At 37.8% G+C, this 21,199-nt stretch overlaps 1 protein-coding gene across 2 annotated transcripts in view; it reads left to right on the top strand.

Moving 5' to 3' along the window:
* The first annotated feature begins 6,949 nt into the window (after positions 1-6,949).
* The window catches only part of LOC115918034, a 44,833-nt gene continuing 30,583 nt past the window's right edge, over positions 6,950-21,199 (top strand). Inside the window, exons 1-17 of one of the 2 annotated variants that reach the window (XM_030980437.1) lie at positions 6,950-7,062; positions 8,713-8,885; positions 9,720-9,737; positions 10,207-10,312; positions 11,143-11,254; positions 11,874-12,010; positions 12,429-12,684; positions 13,271-13,625; positions 13,897-14,034; positions 14,466-14,632; positions 15,415-15,509; positions 16,271-16,465; positions 17,098-17,283; positions 18,121-18,270; positions 18,570-18,782; positions 19,137-19,405; positions 20,163-20,453. In XM_030980437.1, coding sequence (XP_030836297.1) covers positions 8,719-8,885; positions 9,720-9,737; positions 10,207-10,312; positions 11,143-11,254; positions 11,874-12,010; positions 12,429-12,684; positions 13,271-13,625; positions 13,897-14,034; positions 14,466-14,632; positions 15,415-15,509; positions 16,271-16,465; positions 17,098-17,283; positions 18,121-18,270; positions 18,570-18,782; positions 19,137-19,405; positions 20,163-20,453 — 2,855 coding nt within the window. In that variant the 5' untranslated portion in view covers positions 6,950-7,062; positions 8,713-8,718. The remainder of the gene's footprint in view (positions 7,063-8,712; positions 8,886-9,719; positions 9,738-10,206; positions 10,313-11,142; positions 11,255-11,873; positions 12,011-12,428; positions 12,685-13,270; positions 13,626-13,896; positions 14,035-14,465; positions 14,633-15,414; positions 15,510-16,270; positions 16,466-17,097; positions 17,284-18,120; positions 18,271-18,569; positions 18,783-19,136; positions 19,406-20,162; positions 20,454-21,199) is intronic. The other variant, XM_030980438.1, reaches the window with a different exon arrangement.

The raw sequence follows: 21,199 nt of genomic DNA, 5'->3' as shown, positions 1-21,199 counted from the left end.
ATCTCTGCCCCCACTAATACCCCATGCACATTCGTCATGTTCGTAACATCATTTTTCGTTTCTTCCAAACAACTCTCTCTTTCTTATCCATCCACATCACTCGATCGTACCTTTCACTTTATGCTTCCTTCCTCCTCTCCCCAGCTCCTTTCCGAAGATTTATGTTTTTTAAGTGCTCGGTTTACCCTAAGATGTGCAATTAAGGGTATCGTTTTGACTCAATGTTATTGTTTTGCGGCCAAGGTTATGAGCGAGAGGAGGGTCGCGTTGCCCGGCAGACGCGGGGGTCAGAGCGGGTCGCGCAGGTGTGGCTATATGAGGCAGTTTCGGTAGCAATTATACCCAGTTTATGCATTCAAATTCATTATTTATGCACACTTTATACGATTGTAATAAACTATTTCATTCGTCCATCACTAAAGCTAACCTTTCCTTGTTCTCATTGAATTTTTTATGCATGATTCACCAATATTTTTATTAGTTTTAGTCGTTTCTCACTATGCGCTGAGTTTCATTTGGTATATTTTTATTGCTTTGATTATTTACGATTGTGCTCATGTATTTTGATATTGATAATGTTTCGGCTCGGATATTGTTTGTCGAACAATATGATTTCCTGTAGGTCGGCCGGGAAGTCGACATTTCACAAATGGCATAATGATTGGTGTTGATAAAGTTTGCTCAGGACAGAAATACCCCTGCCCCTTTTTGCCCTAAAACTTTACCGACTGAGAAATAAACAATTAAAATTAATGTCGTCGCCGTGATACATACCAACGTAAATCATATCATTCCATTACCATGAATAATATGGTATTATCTGCATTTGGCATTCATTTTTAATGTAAGTCTTGAATATTTGGCAGCAAACAATATTTTATTTCACGAATAATATGTTTCAAACATAATTGCATGAAATAAGCAATTAAGATATTATATTCACTCCCGAAATTTTTCTTTCTCTCTATATCTATCACGTTTTTTCTACTATAGTCTATAAGTATTGTCTCTTTCTCGAATTAAACGGGATTCTACAGGAAATGCTTCATCCATCTACCTGAATGTTATGATTTGTGCATTATTTCTAAGGAATTCAAACAGTATCATCTAAACTGCTACAGTACTTAAATGAGAAAAATGGCCGCCATCAGTTACAGGACCACCAAGTACGCCCGCGCAACATTGACCTTGAGCCGAAGGAAGATGAATACAGATGAAAGTCCTTGAGTTTACGAGTCTTAAGATTCCAGTATTTTTTGTTATGATAGGGTTAGTTTCGATCCATTCAACTGTCATCTTCAGATACATCACTGCAGGAGTTGAGATTGGAAAGACTGTGAGCAAACAACGGTAATGAAGGAGAACTACATAGCGACTTTGCAGAAGAGGAGGCTGATACAGTGACATATTTTTGAAAAAATAGTGTAAGAGAGAGAGATAGAGAGGGGAGAGAGGGGTAGAGAATGAGAGAGAAAGAGAGAGAGAGAGAGAGAGAGAGAGAGAGAGAGACAGATAGAGAAAGAAAGAGATAGACACACAAGTCACAGCTATATCGAGAGAGCGAAAATGCGACTAAATGAACAGACTGATTTTCTGATTATGTCAAAAAAAGACGTATCTATACGAGTATAAATTCTTGTAGACGAGAAAATGTATAGAAGTGTATAGAACATGCGCCTTTTCGTTTAGAAGATGATTTTTTTAAGATCGGAAAGTTCCCCTAACTTCGCCTGTTCCCCATTTCTAAAGAATACCCCTTTTTTATATTCCATTCGACAATCGTAAAGTATTCAAAGGGAATATTCTTGTCATGTCTTCAGCATATTGATGATCTCCTGCATTCCAAAGCCCCGTGGAGTAAAACCAGCAATTATTCAAATGTTCCCTGAAGATTGGACGTAGAAGGGTAAAAATGTCACGGAAACCATATTTCAATCACCACATCAATTAGGGACATTTTACACCAATGACGACCTAGGGGAGGAGGGGGCGAGAGAGAGAGAGAGAGAGAGAGAGAGAGAGAGAGAGAGAGAGAGAGAGAGAAAGAGAGGGAGAGAGAAAAACGGGAATGGGAAAGGATGAGGGGACAATGGTATGATTAAAGATAAACTTGAGTTCTGGTAAAAAAAAAAATGAATTCTCACAGAATCTAACGAAACTTACACTGATTGTTCAAGATTACAAATAAATGTCATGTGCCAAACAATTTTGGAAGAAAATGTATACTGGCTGAGTAATGAGCATAGAAAGATAAGGAAATCAGGGTAGTACTAGCCCCGACACCATGTGTGTTGTCCCATATACATCTTTCTGTGTAAGTAATTGTTACTTTACCAAGACTCTGCCAAATTTATGATGATTTTGATGACTCCAGAACCTCATTACACACCATTACTTACATGCTATATGATTAACTTTTCTGATCCATTCCACACCTTTTCTTTCACAATGCAATCGCATTACCAGAACTCAAGTTTATCTTTAAATATGTATATTATAGTGAGCCCTATTTTATTATTAATATTCATTATTATCATTTTTATTATCATTAATATCATTTCATCATTATAACTATTATTAGTATTATTGCTGTTAATATTTATCATTATTATTATTGCTTTAACCGATACATATATGTTTTCATTTTGTATATACTTATGTTTGTGTACGTTATAGAAATTCTACATATTCATCATTATTTTCCTCTTCCTCCTCCCCTCCTCTTTTTCATCTTGTCCTTCTTCTTTTCTTCTTGTACTTAATATTATAATTTCTATCATCATTTTAATGTTGTTATTATCATAATTATAATTATTATCTTTAATAATTGTTTTCTTTTTCTTATCGGTCTGTAAATATTACTATTTTAACTTATTAACTGTGTCTGTCGGGGACCCCACTGGAAATAAGCTCTCGAGCTTTCGTGAGTTATCCTGTTCAAGCTGACTTAACTTTGTTATTTGTGTATATTGTTGTATGTTGGAAGCTTGGCGAATAAAAATCAATCAATCTATCAATCGAACCAAGTACTCTCGGGAACCAGTACATGAATCTAAAAATGTGTTCAAACTTTTGAAAAATTATAAAACTTCAAATGTTTCAAATATAGTGTCGAAGAAATGTGAACATCAAATGCATTTTTGTTTTGCTTTTTTATAATATAAAAGGATATTGATTCTCCGTACTCAGTGAGTAAGACAGACAATATCCATTAGAGGTTATTGACTACGCATAGCTGTGTGATATCTAGAACAACTATTTGATTATCTTAGACAAAATCCAGATACAGGAATGGGTAACATATCTTGATTACCTTTTCCTGTCCTGATAATTATTTGCAATCCCAGTTTCGGGAAGACCTTGTACACTTCTGAGGATGCGAGTATCTAGTTCTAAGGGGGGGGGGTGTTTCACAAAGATCCTAAGTTGGACTTAAACATCATGGAGAGCCATTGGTAGCCTTAAAATAAAATGTATTCAAAAGCCAAAATTCAAGTATTTTAGACTTTTCATAAATTCCACACCAAGAACATGAAATATCCTTGATAAGATATGAATCAACATTTTTTGCCTTTTAAAATAAATTTTACAACATAATTATTTCCAATGATGCTAACGGCTTTCCATAGTTGTCAAGTCCAACTTAGAGATAAGTTCAACTTAGGATCTTTATGAAACACTCCCCTGTATTTGTTCTTCAACAGCTATAGTCAAATCAAAGTTTCCACGGAAGTTACCATTAACAGCAAAGTTACCATTGATGGTAAGTTTTGAGCAAAGCTTTGAGAGACAGTCCTGGTTCCAATAAATATAATTTTTAAAATCACACACTTTATTTTTTTTAAATAAGAAGAGAAAGCATGGTTTTAAAAAAAAGGTAAATTCAAGCCTAGGCTATTGCCTGTATGAGGACAGTACAAGACGGAAAATAATACACATAATTATACTTTTACATAAAAACATGAAAACAGGATCAATATACAATGGAAATAATGCAACGAAAGGAAAGGAAAATAAATATATTATTATAGCAAATGAGAAAAACGGAAAATTTATCATCATTATTAAGTTGATATGTTATATATTGCTGCAATATAATGAGAGATTAAGTTAGAGTAAAGAACAAATGAAACATTATCAACATTATTGTATTATATGTCATTATTTTGCAGCCTATAGGTCATAAGAGACAATCGAACAATCCTTACTTATTTACATTTTTAAACGATGTACTTTGTTTGAGGTATTAATAGAAACTTTAATAAAATAGAGGCGGAATGATCCCAAAATGAACGAACAGAAGCTCACAAATCTAGACTTTCACACGGACATGACAGAGGATCACATGACATGCATAAGTGACTTCCCTGTCAATGGACTTTGTCTTGGTTTTGTGTCTGTTTCTTACAACCCAACCATGATATCATCATTGAAGGACATTAATTAATGGGTCATCGCACTCTTATGATTCAGTAACATTTCTTTTCTCTTTCCAATAACAAAATGGAGAGAAAGAAGTTTTAAAATGAAATCGTCCTTATTGCCCTCATAACTGCGCCCGTCAGATTTTCCATATTAATCTTTTGGAAGTAATATCTTGCACGTTAACAACAAAGGAAAACGTTAGTTTCCCTTTTGAAACCATTGTTGCAACTGACATTAAATCCGAAACGCTTAAATAATCAAAACATATACCTACTTGAAAGGTATAATATAATAGCGATCTTTTTTAGTAACAGTTTTTAAATTAAAATCATTCTTATCTCTCATCTTGGACTAAAATGTCAGTCTACTTTTTTTATATTTGTTTAGTCGGTGATCCAATAGTCTTACAAACTTCGACTTTTATCACTAAAAGGCTACTTGAAAATTATTTGTTACAAGTGAATATTGCTTTGTAAAATGAAGATGACTTGAATCCTTGTAAATCTCGAGACAAAAATGATAAAGAATATTTTCTTTTTTCATATGATTTTCTTAGTCGGCATTTTGTATGTGATGCCAAGTACAGAGACGATCCGAAATAATGTTATGTTATAATGATCATACAGATAATTTAATGACGAACGCAGTTAACGTAACGTCAAAATATTTTGCTAATTGTTTATAGTGAATAACGCTAGCTCAGCATAACAGTAATTGGAATGAGAAACTATTCATGAAGAATTGAGAAAAGTGTACTATTGGAAGGTTTATATATAATATTCAGTACGTTCCTTTATTACACACTCATTATTTTAGGAGTAAGTTTTCATCTACATTGTCTGAAGTTAACTGATTCTGTCATGAGTCATGACACCAACAAATATATCTAACAAGTGATCTTTCAAAGCTTATTCTTAAAGCATCACACCAAATTAGGAGAAATAACAGGCGCCTAATTTTAGCACCTTTGTCGGTGTCCAATGGCGGATATTGTCCATGTAAACCGGATTGTGGATCCATCAGTGGGCAGGCTTTGGACACGCCCAGATGTTAACAGACGTTGTCCATTCACATCGGATTCACGTACACTCATAGGCATAATTGTGAGTATTCTAAGGATAATTATGTTATTGTTGCAACCCTTTTTTAATTATCAAATCACTTACTTCTGATGGTAAGTTTGTCTATAGCAGCAATATTAGTTGTATCATTAGAGAAAATTCCACATTTAAACAGTGTGTATGTCCCAAAAAAATGTCCTTTCTTGAAAGAATATTTTTGGAACCCTCCGAGAAAAACAATGATTCAAATACCCTTTGAAATTTGTCTTTGACTGTGCCAGTACAACGTTGAAACGTTGCAGAACGATTGATGTTATAGATTGGTATATTCTAGTTGAATAGTATTAAATAAGAGCTGTATTTTTCCCTTCTTCATTAAGGAATGTATAGCTAGGCTATACTGTTTATTGTTTCATAGTTGCCACAAGCAATCACTTAATTTTGAATCCGAGTGACAATGCTAAACGTTTTGCCTCGCTTTGGGAATGTGTAATTGATTCATGTCAAAGTGACGTCACACCTGTTTGATCTGAGATGTTGCAGATATCATTACTCATGAGACATTGTGTCTGATACTCAGGGTTTATTTCTGTCTGTATTTCTAGAACCATTACGCTCCAAGTTCTAACCCTCCTCTTCCTTCTTCTCCCTCGTCCATGGTCAATGTGATATAGTAGGCCCTTATCTCGCAAAGGGGTGTAATTATGGCTAGCAAAACTGTGTAAGCTGATAGCGAGAATGCCACTTACTAAAATAATGATTAAATTCGCCTTTTGATTGTAAAAACAATGTTGCACAAGTCTCATCATTTACCTACATGGCGGGGGGGGGGGGGCGGTTGGAGCTAACAATGAAAGGGTACTTGTGAAAATGGAACAGCAGCTAGTGCACCTTTAAACTAAAGGGTGAACACATTATTTGAAAATATCCCTGTTCAGACGTCCGTAATTCATGACCCTCTCTATTCTAATTAGGTCTTATCTATAACTTCTCTCTCTGTCTTCCTAATATAACTGTCAAATGGTCTTATGAATTATTTTGAAAAGTAAAAACAGTAGAGCGTTTTTGAATATTCTGAACTATATAGTGGTGAGCACGTACTCGACAGCCTCGATCCGCCCCCTCCCCCCCCCAAAAAAAAAATACCACATCGGATGCCCTCCCCCGAGAGCGCCACAATGAGTGGATGTCCTTCATGCATGGGGTTTGTCTCAGAAAGAGGTACGAATAAAAAAAAAAAAATCAATGCATTTTAATGATACTAAAACAATTTTTTTAAAGTTCCCTGTACTGTAGTCTGTACTGTAGCTTGCCTGGATGTATTCCCGTGTGTCATGCGTCGAATACTGTACTAGTATTTTACTAATTCCGATCTCAGGAGCTAAATGAGAGGCGCTATGCGATTGGTCAAGACTTGGAAATGTGTATAAATCCGCCAATGAAAACAGTTCTATTTCAATTCATTGATGGTAACTAGACTACGGTATCAACAATGTTGGCAGGATCGAGGTGGTGAATAAATATAATTTCAGATAAATGACTTCAATATTCTACCAAACCACGGAAATTAAGAGCTGTAAGTTGCTAATCGACATATAAAAAGTATATAATGTAATATGCAAGATAAAGCGTAGATTATTCGGTTTGTTATCCGTTTAGAATAATCTTTGTTTGAGCCTACGGCGACAATTCTAGCTGCTAAAGACGAACGGTACGCTGCTTGCGTTCTCAGCCGTAACTCTGGCTGTGTAAGTGAAGCATTGCGCACGAATAATTTGGCTGTGCAGCGTGCAGTGCAGTACGTGTTGCGCCAATTGCGTAGGCTAGTTTTAACTTGGAACTTAGATTTAGGAGTGAGGGCTCGTACCGTTCCAGCTGGATGCTAATATGAAATATGAGATTTATATGAGCCTTAATTGGTACCCATTTACATGAAGAGTGGATATTAGTCTAGAATCTAGTGTATAAACCCAACCCCAAATTGCAATTGTAGACCTCTAAGTAGTCTAACTCTAGGCCTAGGCCTATTTTAAATTTGTAATCGGTAAATCACCCATGACACATGTATATGTAAATGTAAAATGGCTAAGGCTAGGTTCCTTACTGGACACATTTTTTATTCTAACTTTCTACTGCACAGGGTCTATCTCTAGCTTGCGGCTCTGAATTTCGAATTTCGAATGTTGACGACTCATTTGTCTTTTTTACCACGGGCAGCCACTGTTGTTGATATCCTGTACCTGTACTCTACCTATACCTCATCTCTTCCCTCCCAGAGCTCCTCGTTTTCTGTCACCTTCTCTTTTCTCCCTCCTTCTCTTGCTCCTTCTCTTTCTCCCTCACATTTCCTTTCTGTTCTACTCCATTCGACTCCTCCCTCTCTCTCTCTCTCTCTCTCTCTCTCTCTCTCATTTGTTCTTTTCTCTGTTCTTTCCTCATACCCCTTTTTCTGGGAGAGAAGAGGTGAATGTTTCAGAGCACTTTTAAATTCATTTATTTAATGCATTCTGTGCATTATCGAGATTCATTTTTAAATGCCAGTTTTGAAGTTTACATGTCAGTTTTGTTAATGCTAGTCTTGCTATTATTGTTATTATTATTATTGTTGTATTTTCTTTGTATCCTCGAATGTATTTAGACGTTAAAAGATGGGAGTTGTTGCTACCTTGTTTGGCGTTCAACAATAAGGGATAGAGCAACGTCGATCTGGCGCTGCTCAGTGGCTGCCGGGCTCACGATCAATTGGGCAAAAAGAATTTCCGTTTCGGTTTAATAAAATTTGGAGTGGACTATTAGGCTATTATTATTATTATTATTATTATTATTGTTTATGTTGTTTGTAAATGTACGTCACTCGCCAGTGGAGGACAAATTTCTGTATTTTTTAAAAATCAGACAATAATTATCTTGAATCTTGAATCTTGAATTCCCATGGTTCCTGTACACAAACTTCCGAGACAAAGAACCTTGCAAGATCTACCTGCAGAGTTTGCTTTTTAGTAATAGTACGGAGTAGTGATGGACTCTTCCTATAACTATAGGTCTGCCGTGGTTTGCCTGTTGGAAGGCATCATTTTGTAATCCAGCTTCTTTCATCTCTTCATATTTATCAAAGACAGAATATTTTATAATCTCAATCCTACATTACATCACATGTATCAAGGTTTTTTTCATTTACATGTGTAAAACATTTGTTTGTGTTCTCATGTTATCCACCTCTGTTTAGATCATCATGGAGGACAGGGGCACTTTCCGGAGTGGCCCCACCCGAGCGGAAATGCTGAAGATCAAACGAGAGATCGAGGATATCAAGAAGAAGTCTCAGCATGGTATGACGGACCTACGCAGTGACGTTGAGACCAAGGACAGAAAGCGAAAAGAAAAGGAAACATTCATTGGGTATGATAAATCAAGTGAAAGTAAAATTCTGTAGGCCTATGTGCACTAATCCAAAATATACAAACCAAGGTTCTGGTAAAAACAGAAAAGAACTTTTCATAATTAAACTGTAGTACCAGTAATCCCTTATTTCATTTACTGCATATGAATTATACCTGCCTAACAATTTTGATTGAAAATGAATAATAGCTGACTAATTAACAACAATTGCAGAATTTGAAGGAAATCAAGTTAGTTTTTGTGAAAACTGGTTGAGTGCATAGATCATGTGCATGGTTCATCAAATGTAATTTCCAGCATGTTTTTGTTATTTGTATCAGTATATCGGTACGTACGACATGCAGTTCCATCACCAGAATTAAAGTTGGGTTGTAAATATACATGCAAATATTTTGTTATTAATCACATGAATAAGAATCATGTAATTTATACATATTCATGTCCAGATTTTGAACCAATGACAATTCATAACCAGTTGCTCTTTGTTTATTTTTTGCATGGAACCTGGATTTAAGTAAATATTAAGATAACTTCATATGCATGTACCTGTCTAAATGATATGTGCATTGTAAGCAAGTTCCAGTATAATAAGTGCCCCTTGTTTAACAAGGCAAATACATGTATTTAAAGTCAATTAGCCTGCAAGTTTTGGTTTGCTCATAAGTCACAGATCTAAAACATACAAATTAGCTACTAACAATGTTAGTTCCATCATACAGTGTATACATGTATATTTGTGTGTATGGAATATTGTGCAAACTAATAATTACTGTCTGCTTCTATTTTACCCCCTGCTTTTCCCCTTGCTTCTGTGCTTGATTCCGGTGGCTGCAGAGCGAAAGTTCAAAATGTGTATGTATCTTATCAATCCAAATCATAATCATATTAATCTTGGTCAATTATCACATGAAATGCAACATATTTCTCATTAGTGTATTTTTATTTTTTAAGGCTGTGAATCGCTTTATTACTTAAATATTGTTAATGTACCCAAATATTTCATGTCACTAGTTCATATTATCATCTTTAATGTAAAATATATAGCTTGCACAATGGCCGCATTTTTTGGTTATATGGATAATTAATTCAAGGAGAAATAATGCCTTTATGCAGCTAAACGTTTTAAAAATCAAATTACTTTGCCATGCAAAATTCATTACTTTGTCTATTTTTTAGAACCTACCTCAATAGTCATTCAAATAAATTTTATTTTTGAAGAAACTAGATTGGGTTTAAATATGAATTCACCAATGTCTGTGAATCTTTTGAATCTACAATCTTGGTGACGATTTTTCTAATTTTATCTGTTTCTCGCTTGCAGTGAGCTTGGTGATGATTTTGGAAAGAAAGGAATGCCTTACACCAGAAAGTCTGAACCTCATTTTGAGGAAGAATTCCTATCTAAGCCTATGCAACCACAAAAACAAGTAAGTATAACAATTCTAACGTAGGAGAAGAAACCACTCCCAAAATTCAAACAAACAGGTAAACAACAACAACAGTAACAAAACATGGGCAGGGTTCGGAACAAAATTTAAGTACAAGTTCGCCTACAATTCATTGAAACGCATTTATTTAATCTAACATTAGCTTCTATGTGATGTCAGTGAACTTGTACTTATGACGGAAACAGCTGGACCATTATAGGTTAGGTGAGAAGAAGAATTTGTTCATTTAAATACCGTACCAAAATGGGTCTATCATGAGGAATCCAGTGTAATGCATTCCATGGGTGAGTGTCCTTCCTACACAGTGTACAGGTTAGAGTAGTCTAAGGGCTCCCTCGAAATGTTTTTTATGATATTATTCGAGGGAGCCTTAATTTGCTCCCATAGGGTCCCATGGAGAGGTAGGTAAAAAACATCTAAAATGTGTCCAAAATCACACTTTCCCGCACCCGACCAATATTGGACAGTGGCTTTGATAAATTGTATGGGAATTGTGATCGTAATTACACCCAGAATATCATAATCAGAGGTAAAAATAACGAAATAAAAGCAACTTTCTTACCAGATCGATACAGCTTAGCTCCCTTTTCACGTGTAGCGTGTGAATTCACGATCTCTACACAATGGTGATGACCTCTGACTGGCACTTCTGTGATTGTGCTGCTTCCATTTAATGCGCTGTATGAGTGTTATTTCAACCTTTGTAATGAGTTAATTTGTATGAAAGCAGAAAAAACCCAGAAAGAACCAGCCTTCAGACTTTTCTGTTTCGTTCATTAACCATCTTTTAAACATATCTTTCTATCCAGGATCCAGGTACTGTACCCAATTACAACCCCCTGAACAAGAGCACGGTCCCACCAACAAAGAGTCAGACCAAACGTTACCCATACAGCAAAGAAGAGACGGTCACTGTGGGAGGTAGGCTTTTTCTTTCCATTTTTGTCTTGCCTTCGTAGTGGCAGTAGGACCTACATGTAGTTGATGCAACAGCCGCATCAACAATTTAGGAAATACCCTCTTTTCCAAACTCCATATTTCATTTCAAGACTTGTACACAAGGGTTATAGAGTATCATAAATAATGTGAACGAAAATTCAGATCAAATATCTAAGATCATGTGTAAAACCTTTCATGTCTGTACCTTTCCTATCGCACCTTGTATAAATGTATCATGTATGTATTTCATCTTTTGCACAAGCTGCGCCTTGAGCATTTGACTATCAAGTGGATTTGGCGCCTTATAAATCATATGTATTATTATTATTATTATTAAAAGCAGGAAAACTTAGAACTCAGACTAACTTCCTTTATAAAAAACTTATTTTGAACAAATTCCAGAGCCCTGAGTAGAAAACAGGTCGTAGAATTTAAACAGGGGGTGTGTTTTTTGAGTGGTCATTTGTTTGGAGTAAAGATTAGGTGGGTTGCCTGAGCCAAAATGCTGCATTATTATTTCAGGTAGTATTTAAACATTTATTACTGCCTTTTAGTCATGCAATGCTTGAATCTCTCACTTTTCTTGATGTCTTGTTTTCAGAGATGAGGAAACCTCACATCCAGACTGTAGGAGTGTTACCTGTAAGGAATACAGGGGATGTGGCTACAATGAATATCATGATGCAAGGCAAACCAGTACTCTCTGTACAGGACACGGAAATTGCTGCTATACAGGAGGTAATGTTTCTATCATCTAGGTCATCATTTCAGCGTCAAAGTTTATTCGACACTAGCATTATTTGGGTTCTAGTGTTAGTACAGGCTTCAAATGTTGCCAGTTTTGGAACTACTTGCCCATCTGCATGTACACACTTGGATGTATAATGACTATGGAGTGGGAAAAAGGAGACTAATGTTTGTGACGCATCAAAACCCTCCTGTGTGGAGCAAATGATTGTTTCCTATTTCACGATAGTGCCACATGGTAATCATTTTCATGTAGTCTGTGATTATTTCGGGCTTTAGAAAAAATGAATGGTTTCCTATAATTCTTTTCTCGACATGTCCATTATTGAAAAGGAAGTATGGGTCAAAATTAATATTTCTTATACATAAACATTCCTTATACATTCATATTCCTTATACATTCGTATAGGAGAACGCAGTGTCACTATCTGCGTCCCGTGCCCAGTCCAGCTTGAGTGCCCATGGGAAGGTACCTGACACTGACCCACAGTTCCTTGCCCATGACCTGCCCCTCAAACCAAAGACTCCGCCCAAGAAACCAGCCATCCTGAGCTCTACAGGGGCCATTGCACCTGTGCCTTACAAGGAGAGGGTCAAACCTACCCCAAAGCCTCGAGTTGAAAACCCACCCAGTCCTGCGCCTCCAAAGAAACGTAGAACCAAAGGTAAGACAGAAGTTATATTTTGCTTAGACTGCTTAAGGGTCTACTTTTCTTCTTTCTTTTTTTTTTGGGAGGGGGGACAGCAGGGGGCAAGTAAAACAATTTTCATGAGAAGTGACAGCTACAATCGTTCTTTTTTTTGTGAGATTAAATGAAAGATCCGGGCCAGTTGCATAAAACTTACCATTGATGGTAAGTTTGCCATCAAAGGCAACCATGGTAACAGGGCTCAACAGCCAATCATAATCAAGGTTTTTATGGTAAAGTTACCATCAATGGTAGGTTTTGTGCGACGGGCCCTGTAATTTGTATGACCAACTTTTTGCTTGATTGGGTGCAAACTTTTGATGTACATTTGCTTGAAAACGATTAGATATATTAATTATACCAACACTAATAATTTATTGGGCATAACCTATTATGACGCAATGTGTCTATATGCTTGGTATTCATGTGCTTTGGAATTTAATACATTGGCTTTCAGCTGTATGTTTGATGTACTGATATTTTCACTTAACACCAATTCCATAGATTGACTCTCCAGTGTTAACCCCTTGCTTTGTATCATCCGTCTCTTCATATCTACCAGACAAAGATGCCTTATCCATTTCCAAATCAGCCAAGTCCAGCCGGTCTTTCAAGAGCGAGAAGAGCGGTCGGACACCGTACCAAGCAGCCAGCGGTAAGGCCAGCATGGTGTCCTTCCACTCGGTCCGTTCCTCCCACCAGAGGGACTCGGACGACGAGAGCCAGTACAGCAGCGATGACAGCTCTGTGGACGGTACTTCGCGACACACCGGACTGTCACGTCAGACTGGAACGTCCCGTCAGACAGGGACGACCAGGGCTACGTCCGCAGAGTCCCAGGGTTCGCAGAAGTCTTCCAGTGAGCTCCTGCAGGAGGCGCAGGAGATTGCCAGTATGGACAATGTGTCTGGGCAAAAGTAAGTGTTTGACTCTCTCTCTGTGTTGTTCTGTGTTGCATATAATTTAGTTCTGTTTAGTTGAATCTTTCTCTCTTTCTTTCCATCTCCCTCTCTCTCCCTCTTTCTGTCTGTCTATGTCTCTGTCCCTCTCTCTCTCATTCTCTCTCGTGTTAGTAGCATATGTCTTAACATTGCTATCAAGCTAGAGATCAAATTGAATCACCCCATCATCCTTGATTTCAAATCCAAATTTTTGATAACAAGTAATCTCTGTTCCTATTAAAAACAGGAGAAGACGGCAGAGCAAATCTACCAAGAGCCAAGGCAGCATAGCTCCCACTATTCAGGTAGAGACAGAGGAGGAACCACCCAAAGAGAGATCAGTGGATGACATCATATCATCACTCAAGGCTCAGAGAGAACAGGGGTAGGTTAATTGCAGTTAGAGCCCAAAATTGGGTCAAGCCTCTCCAAGGTGTGACTAGAGTTGAATTTGGAATTGATTTAAAAGGGGCGGGGGATGTTGTTTTGTTTTATTTAAGTACAAGTTCGCTGACAACTCATTGAAATGTGTGAATTTAATTTATCACATATTTCAATGGGATGTTGGTGAACTTGTTCTTATTATGACAGTCTCATGAAACAATACCCTGGGCCCCATCTTACAAAGAGTTGTTATCTATTGCAACTATTTACATAAGAGATAGGAGACAGCAAACTTGCGATTGATTGGAGGAATTGCGATTGATTTGGATCAATCGCAAATCTTTGTAAGACAGGGCCCTGGCCCAGGTTTCTGAATGTTCCCAAAACTTGTCCTGTACACTCACTTTCCTTCCTCCTGGCCTTGTTCCTCAGATCGGTCAAGTCCGAAGCGGACATCAAGATCCAGGAGATCATGAACAGGGTGATGTCCAGAACGGCCGAGGTCCTGGGCTCCAAGAATGATGGAGTGACAGAAGATAGGAAACCAGACTTGGTGGAAGAAGATCAAGAAGAAGAAGAAGTTACAGGACCAGATCAAGGTAAGGGAAAGTACCTGTACCTGCATTTGGACAATTACATGTATGTGTGGAATACTGATTTATCCTATTTAAGTTGTTTGGTGCTTTTACTGAATAAACATCTCCATCATGAACATGTATATGGTTGACCTTGAATATACAATGTTCATACATTTTGATGTTTTGAGGGTTTTGTAACGTTTCATTTTGCAAATTATTAATGTTGATGCATAATTTCTCACTTCTGTAGTTTTACGTACACAGCTTGGATGTATGTGGTGAATTTGTTGCATAATGTAACAAGATTAAAGATCCAGCCTTTAACTTGCCCTGAAAAGAAAGGCAAAATCTTACTAATTAAGCCCTGAAATTTATACAGTGAATGTCAAGTCCAAGCTATTTTGTCCAAAACATTACTGACCATGTCTCAGATGTATATATGGTCATTGTATACTACAGCTTACATCACACCAAATATGGAGTAAAAACAGAACATTTGATGTCAATCTATGTTCAGAACTCCACAATTCTTGGTAAGGAATGGGACACCAAATGACCAAATTAACTTGGACTTGCATGCCTTTAAAGCCTCACTGCACTAGCTACTTGCGCTCTCTATATAGCAAACAATGCCTATTCGATGCCTGTTGCATGGTCCCCAAAATTGCCTTTTTCTTATGTTAATTGAGAGCTGATTTGATGAGATAACCACCTGTCAGTGACCTTGAAGGGAGGTCTAATCCCCCTGGTTAAACTAGTGAAGATTTCTTTAAATTTTTATCTCTCTCTTTCTTGTCTCTCAGCACAAGGTGTGCCTGAACTGAATGTTGAAGAATCGAGCGAGGTGGCTCAGGACTCGCTGGATACAGACAGAACCCAGGACTCAGATATGCTGCAGGTAATACAGACACGGGAATACATCAAGGTTAATGATTGGTGCATAGCAATTCATGATATTAGGATGACTGCCACTAGACTAGCACTTGACTATACCCTCATAGGGGTTGTTCCCTGGTGGGTGGTTTTACAAGGGAGTGTTTCACAAAGACTAAGATTGACTTTAAGTTAAGCTTAACTATGGCAGACTGTTCATGCCACTGTTTTCTCTCACCATTTCCTAGCATTAGTTTCTCAAAAGGAACTTACAAATTGTGGTCACAAATCTTCAGAATTTACCTTTTTTGATAGTTCATTATTGAAGGAAAAAAAGTTATCTAAAGATCATAATTGAGAGACCAATGGTGAGAGCAACCAGTGGCATAAATGGCCTGTCATAGTTAAGTCTGACTTAAAGTTTATCTTAGTCTTTGCTACCCCAAGGGATATTTGCTTAGGATGGTTGTTCAGGTATTAACCTAATGCCTATAATGCCCTGGTTGACCAACAATATGATTTATTTGGAGATATCAGATGTACTCATAATGCTATAACATAGGAAATATCTTCTGCACATGAACCAACCGGTCATTTGAATTCAGTGTCGGGGCACCTATGGCTAGTTTTTATGCATCTCTGACCTTGTTAAAAATCAGCATTTTTGTTCTGGAATATAGAGTGATGTACATTCCAATTTTACCTACCAATGGTGGTTATGTTTGACCGATCAATGTACCCTGATGAAACCCTTCAAACTAACTTTGATGACTCTGTTCCACATAGGGCATTCCAGGAACCAGCAGGACAAGCGTCGACAACACAGATGACAAGGGGAGCGAAAGTAAGGTCCAGATGGAGGTTGGGAAGTCCGATGAAGGCGTGGCTTTGGAAGAGAAACCCTCGGTGCGGTTCCAGGAGGTGGTGCTTGATGACTCGATGCAGGAGGAGCAGGAAATTGACCTGGAGAAGGCTTGGCAGGTTGGTGATTGGTTTACCGGGTATTCTTGTGATATATGAGAATAAGTGATACTGTGAAAGATAAAATCATAAAGTTCTGGTGATGTTCATAAAGTTTTAAGAGCTAGATACCTTGACAAAGTGGTTAGGAAATGTAGACTAGTCATCTTGTTTTTCAAATTTGGAACACTCCATTCTTTTTTTCTTGATAATTATTTCTGCAGTGCTAAGAGTGTGACGTACCAGTAATGTCCCACAAAATAGATATTTTCTAGTCTTTCTTCTTTTTTTTCCCTTCAATTTCTGTACATTTCCCTTGTAATGAAATTCACTAATACCGAATGAAGTCTTTGGGATTTGTGGTATAAACAGAACCCCTTCTGTACCTGCAACTTGAAATTTGATGCAGTTAAAGCCCCACTGTACTACTTATAGCTACTTGCGCCCTCTATATAGCAAACAATGCCTTAGCGGTGCCTGTTGGTCCCCCATGATCCTCCTTTTCGTATGTTAATTGAGAGCTGAGTTGATGAGATAGCCACCTGTTAGTGACCACGTTGGGTGGTCTAATCTATCCTGGCCAAACTAGTACAGACGGGCTTTAAGTCTCATACTTTATGATCTATTTGTTTCTCTTTTTTACCCCCATGTAGGAGCTGATCGCGCCTCTGGACATCACCCATGCTGATGTTGTCAATGTTGAGGGAGAGAAGATGGAGATACAGGAGAGGGGAGTCTTTGATGCATCCAAGAGGGGTGGCACTCCTTCACAGCCTGTCGTTGGATCATCAGTGTCCTTCCTGTCTATGTGGGCACCTCAGGAAGAGAGGCAGAAAGATGTAAGTGACCCGTGTGTGTGTGTGCGTGTGTGTGTTGGGAGGCAGATAGACGTAAGTGACTTGTGTGTGTGTGTGTGTTGAGAGGCAGAAGGTTATAAGTCGTTCAGAGACATGAAGATGTAAGAATCTTGTATTTTGAGAGATAAGTAGCACTTTCAAAATGTGTCTGACGAGTAACACTCCTTGACAAACTGTCATTGGACCATCAGTGTCTTTCTTTTGCATGTGGGCTCCTCTGAAAAAGAGGCAGAAAGATGTAAGTAATCTGTATGTTGAGAGGTTTAAAGGTGCTATTAGTGACCTGTGAGTTGAGAGACATAAAGATGTAACTGACTCTTGGGTCAAAAGGCAGTAAGATGTGAGTGATATTTATGGGGAGAGACATAAAGACAAAAGTAGCGGGAAAAATGTTAGTGATTGCGGTGTCAAGAGGAATGAAAATTGACAAGGTACATGTGATATTTGTATTTATAGAGAATGAAAGATGTATCGACAGTCATAAGGTCATTGATGACATGTATAGAGAAAAAACAAAACTTCTGTGCGGAGAGACGCTACGTTGTGAGTGACTTAAATGTTTGCAGGCTAAATATTTAGTTAGATGTTGAGAGAAAGAAAGACATTAGATACTTGCTGGTCAAGATCGAAGCATAGAGAAGTTATTATCATTTGTTTTACGAAGAAGACTTGATACACACAAGAGAGACATAAAGATGTAAATGTATTTGTTTTGAGTGATTCAGTGATGCAAAGATCGAAGCAAGAAGAAGTGACTTGCATGCATTATGAGGACATGACATTAACAGTAATAATAATGTCTTGTTCTTATATATACAGGAAAGTGCTGAGCCCACAAATCGTAAGCTGCGAGAGAGCATCCATCATTTCTGCAACGTTCCTTCAGACATAACACTGACTCGTAACCTTCAACTACTCAGCCGCTCCCACCATACGCCTAGCAAGTACAAAGCTACTCAACCCCTGATGGTGAGTCTAACCTGTTTCTTAATCTCTTTTTAACAGCGCTGTTTTCTTCACACCTATTTGCTAAATTATTTTTTCTTCAGCATCCATCGTCTTCTTTTTTTTCTTCATCTTATCTTTTCTTTTCAGATCCTCAAACTCTATCAAAATGGATACTTGCACTGGTACTCGAAGGAATTGACAGTAATAACAAGAAATGTTACTAACAACAAATCAAATGCTTTTCAATATTGATAAACACACCAAGATGCATCTATATAGTTTATTTGTTTATTCCTGCATACCATGCTTGTTTTTTGCAGGCCATGGACATGGACAGCGGTACTAACACCCCTTCCCTGGAGGAGAGACAAAAGCTGATGTCAGCTGCTGCAAGGCGCATCCTCCGAGAGGCGGAAACCATGGTAACGGTGGAGATGGGCGTGTCACAATCAGGCGGAAGTGACAAAGATGGAGAAAGCCTGATGGAAAATGGAAACAGCTTGGAGACATGGGAGAAAAGAGCTATGCAACTGGTTAGATATTCTATTTAGAATTCATTTCTTTCATTAAATTTAAACAGTACCGGTATGCATTATTAATTACTCAATTTGTTCTGCCACTTGTGTGTTCTGTTCTAATATTGTACTCTGTAGCTCATTTAAAAGCTTTGAATTTAAAGAATTACTTGTTTCCCTTTAATAGAGGGAGACAATTGATATACACCTTCTTTTGTACAATTGATTATACCAGAAAAGACTGGGAGATTTCAGTTAGTAATAAATAGCGTTACTGTGATTACGTTCCCAGTTGATTCCAAATATGATGCATCCTTTGTTTGATGATGATGATGATGATGATGACTCATCTGTTGTATCTTTGATTTCTAGTTTGATGAAGAAGCCCTGACCATCGTAGGCCAGCCGGCGCCCATCAGGCAGGACATCTCCCGCCTCTACTGGACCCCGGCCCCGCCCAAGATGAACTTTGAACCCACCCACATCAAGAACGTTCTCTACCCTCAATTTGAAGGTCTGGGACTAAGCCAGGACATCGAGAGGCTGACCTCACTCCCTGACACAGAAGGAGACGAAGGTGACCTAGAGGCCATGTCTGCATGGGATGAGGCAGATTACGAAGAGAGGTTGTTGCAAGAAAGGTAATTATAATAATATTCGGTTCTTGTATAGTGCGTATCACATTATACAACGTCTCTAGGCGCTTCCAAAGAGCTTTGGAAATTATTACCTTAGCTTTGGCTCCGGCAGCCGTAATCAGCGCACAGTGCATTTCAAGGAATAATCCTACCAGGTACCCATTTACCTCACCTGGGTCGAATGTGGCAAATGTAGATTAATATCTTGCCAAAAGACTAAGGTATCGTTTGGTGCACCACAGAAGGATGCAAATGAAGTTGTGGACAGTGGGTGTACTATTTAAAAGATTTATCATTTTGACCATTCTTTCACTTTATCTATACAACACATTTTGGTTCATACATTCTCTAAACAGTGATAATCTTCAGCAATTGGGACTGAGAGTTGTTGGAAAGTTATTCAATTTGTGATACCACTCATTTGCCTAGTGGTGCTCCTACATTTCCTATGGGTTTAATTTGTCAAAGATATCAGTTTAGATTTAGGGTTGCGATTGAATGTGAGGTTACATTTTGGGGTAGGCTTAGGGATGGGTATATAGTAATTGGTCTAGGGTTGAAATTAGGAATTTGGTTAGTGTAAAATATTGACTTTGGAGCAATTTTTGAATAAAACAATTAAGTAAATTAACTAGCATGTTCACTGGTTGAAGAGAGTATTTCATTGAAGTTTTTTTGTTGCATAACTCAACTATTGTGCCACATATACCCTAGTCACAAACTAAAATCCTTTTGTGTTCTGATTTCTTCAAATTCCCAGGATTCTTGGACGCAACTATAGATCAAGTGAAGACCTCACTGTGCTTGGCAGGGCAAAGTACACAAGGAGAATGAATGGGGCGCCACCGCCCTTCATGCGCCCATCCTCAGGAGGTTCATTGCCTGCCATGGCAACACCAGACAGCGATGGACTACCCCAGATGATGAGGCAGGAACCGTTGGTTGGTGGACCCCGTGTACCCTCTGTCGCCAGTGAAAGCAAGTTCTCTATCCAGAGCAGAGCAAGTTCTAAGGTGTCCGACATCATTCCACCACCGCAGCACAAACTCAGGTATGAAAAATTGAAAACTGAAAACTTTGCTCAAGGCCTTGTAGCACAGTCGGGTGCATCCAGAGTTCATGTCATATGCTATTAATTAATTATTTTCAATTCTGTATTTTGATATGTGTTTTCTGCCAAATAAAACATTTATTAAAAAAATTATAAAAAATACATATTCCAAGATGTGAAGATAATCTCATCGTAATTCGATTTACAAGTCGGTGGATGTGGTTGAGGAGACGGTTGTAAGATCAATATTAGGGATAAAAGATACAATGGCTGCCCCCTAATTTTAAATGCTCAAGTGCTCAGGAGGGGTACAAAATCATTGCAACAAAGCTGTACTGTTGGCAACATTTTAGATACCCTCGTCCTCTGATCATTGTAATACATTGTAATACATGTTACCTCAAACTTCTGTCCGATATTTAGAAGGACCAGCTCTGCTCCAAAGTGAGAGATGGATGACTACTCCCTCTTTTTATTGGACAATTTTTAGCCACCATCTGGGCCCTGTTTCATAAAACTTGATATCAACAACAAGTTACAAGCTACTGTTATAAGCTACTGAAATCATGGCATCTGATTGGCTGAGAGCAAACTTGATATCAATAACAATTTACAAGCTACTGTTATAAGCTACTGAAATCATGGCATCTGATTGGCTGAGAGCAAACTTGATATCAATAACAAGTTACAAGCTACTGTTATAAGCTACTGAAATCATGGCATCTGATTGGCTGAGAGCAAATTTG

Source organism: Strongylocentrotus purpuratus, unplaced genomic scaffold, assembly GCF_000002235.5.
Source record: "Strongylocentrotus purpuratus isolate Spur 01 unplaced genomic scaffold, Spur_5.0 spur5_scaffold_11, whole genome shotgun sequence".
Classification (NCBI taxonomy): Eukaryota; Metazoa; Echinodermata; class Echinoidea; order Camarodonta; family Strongylocentrotidae; genus Strongylocentrotus; species Strongylocentrotus purpuratus.
This window is presented reverse-complemented; position numbering and strand designations above follow the sequence as displayed.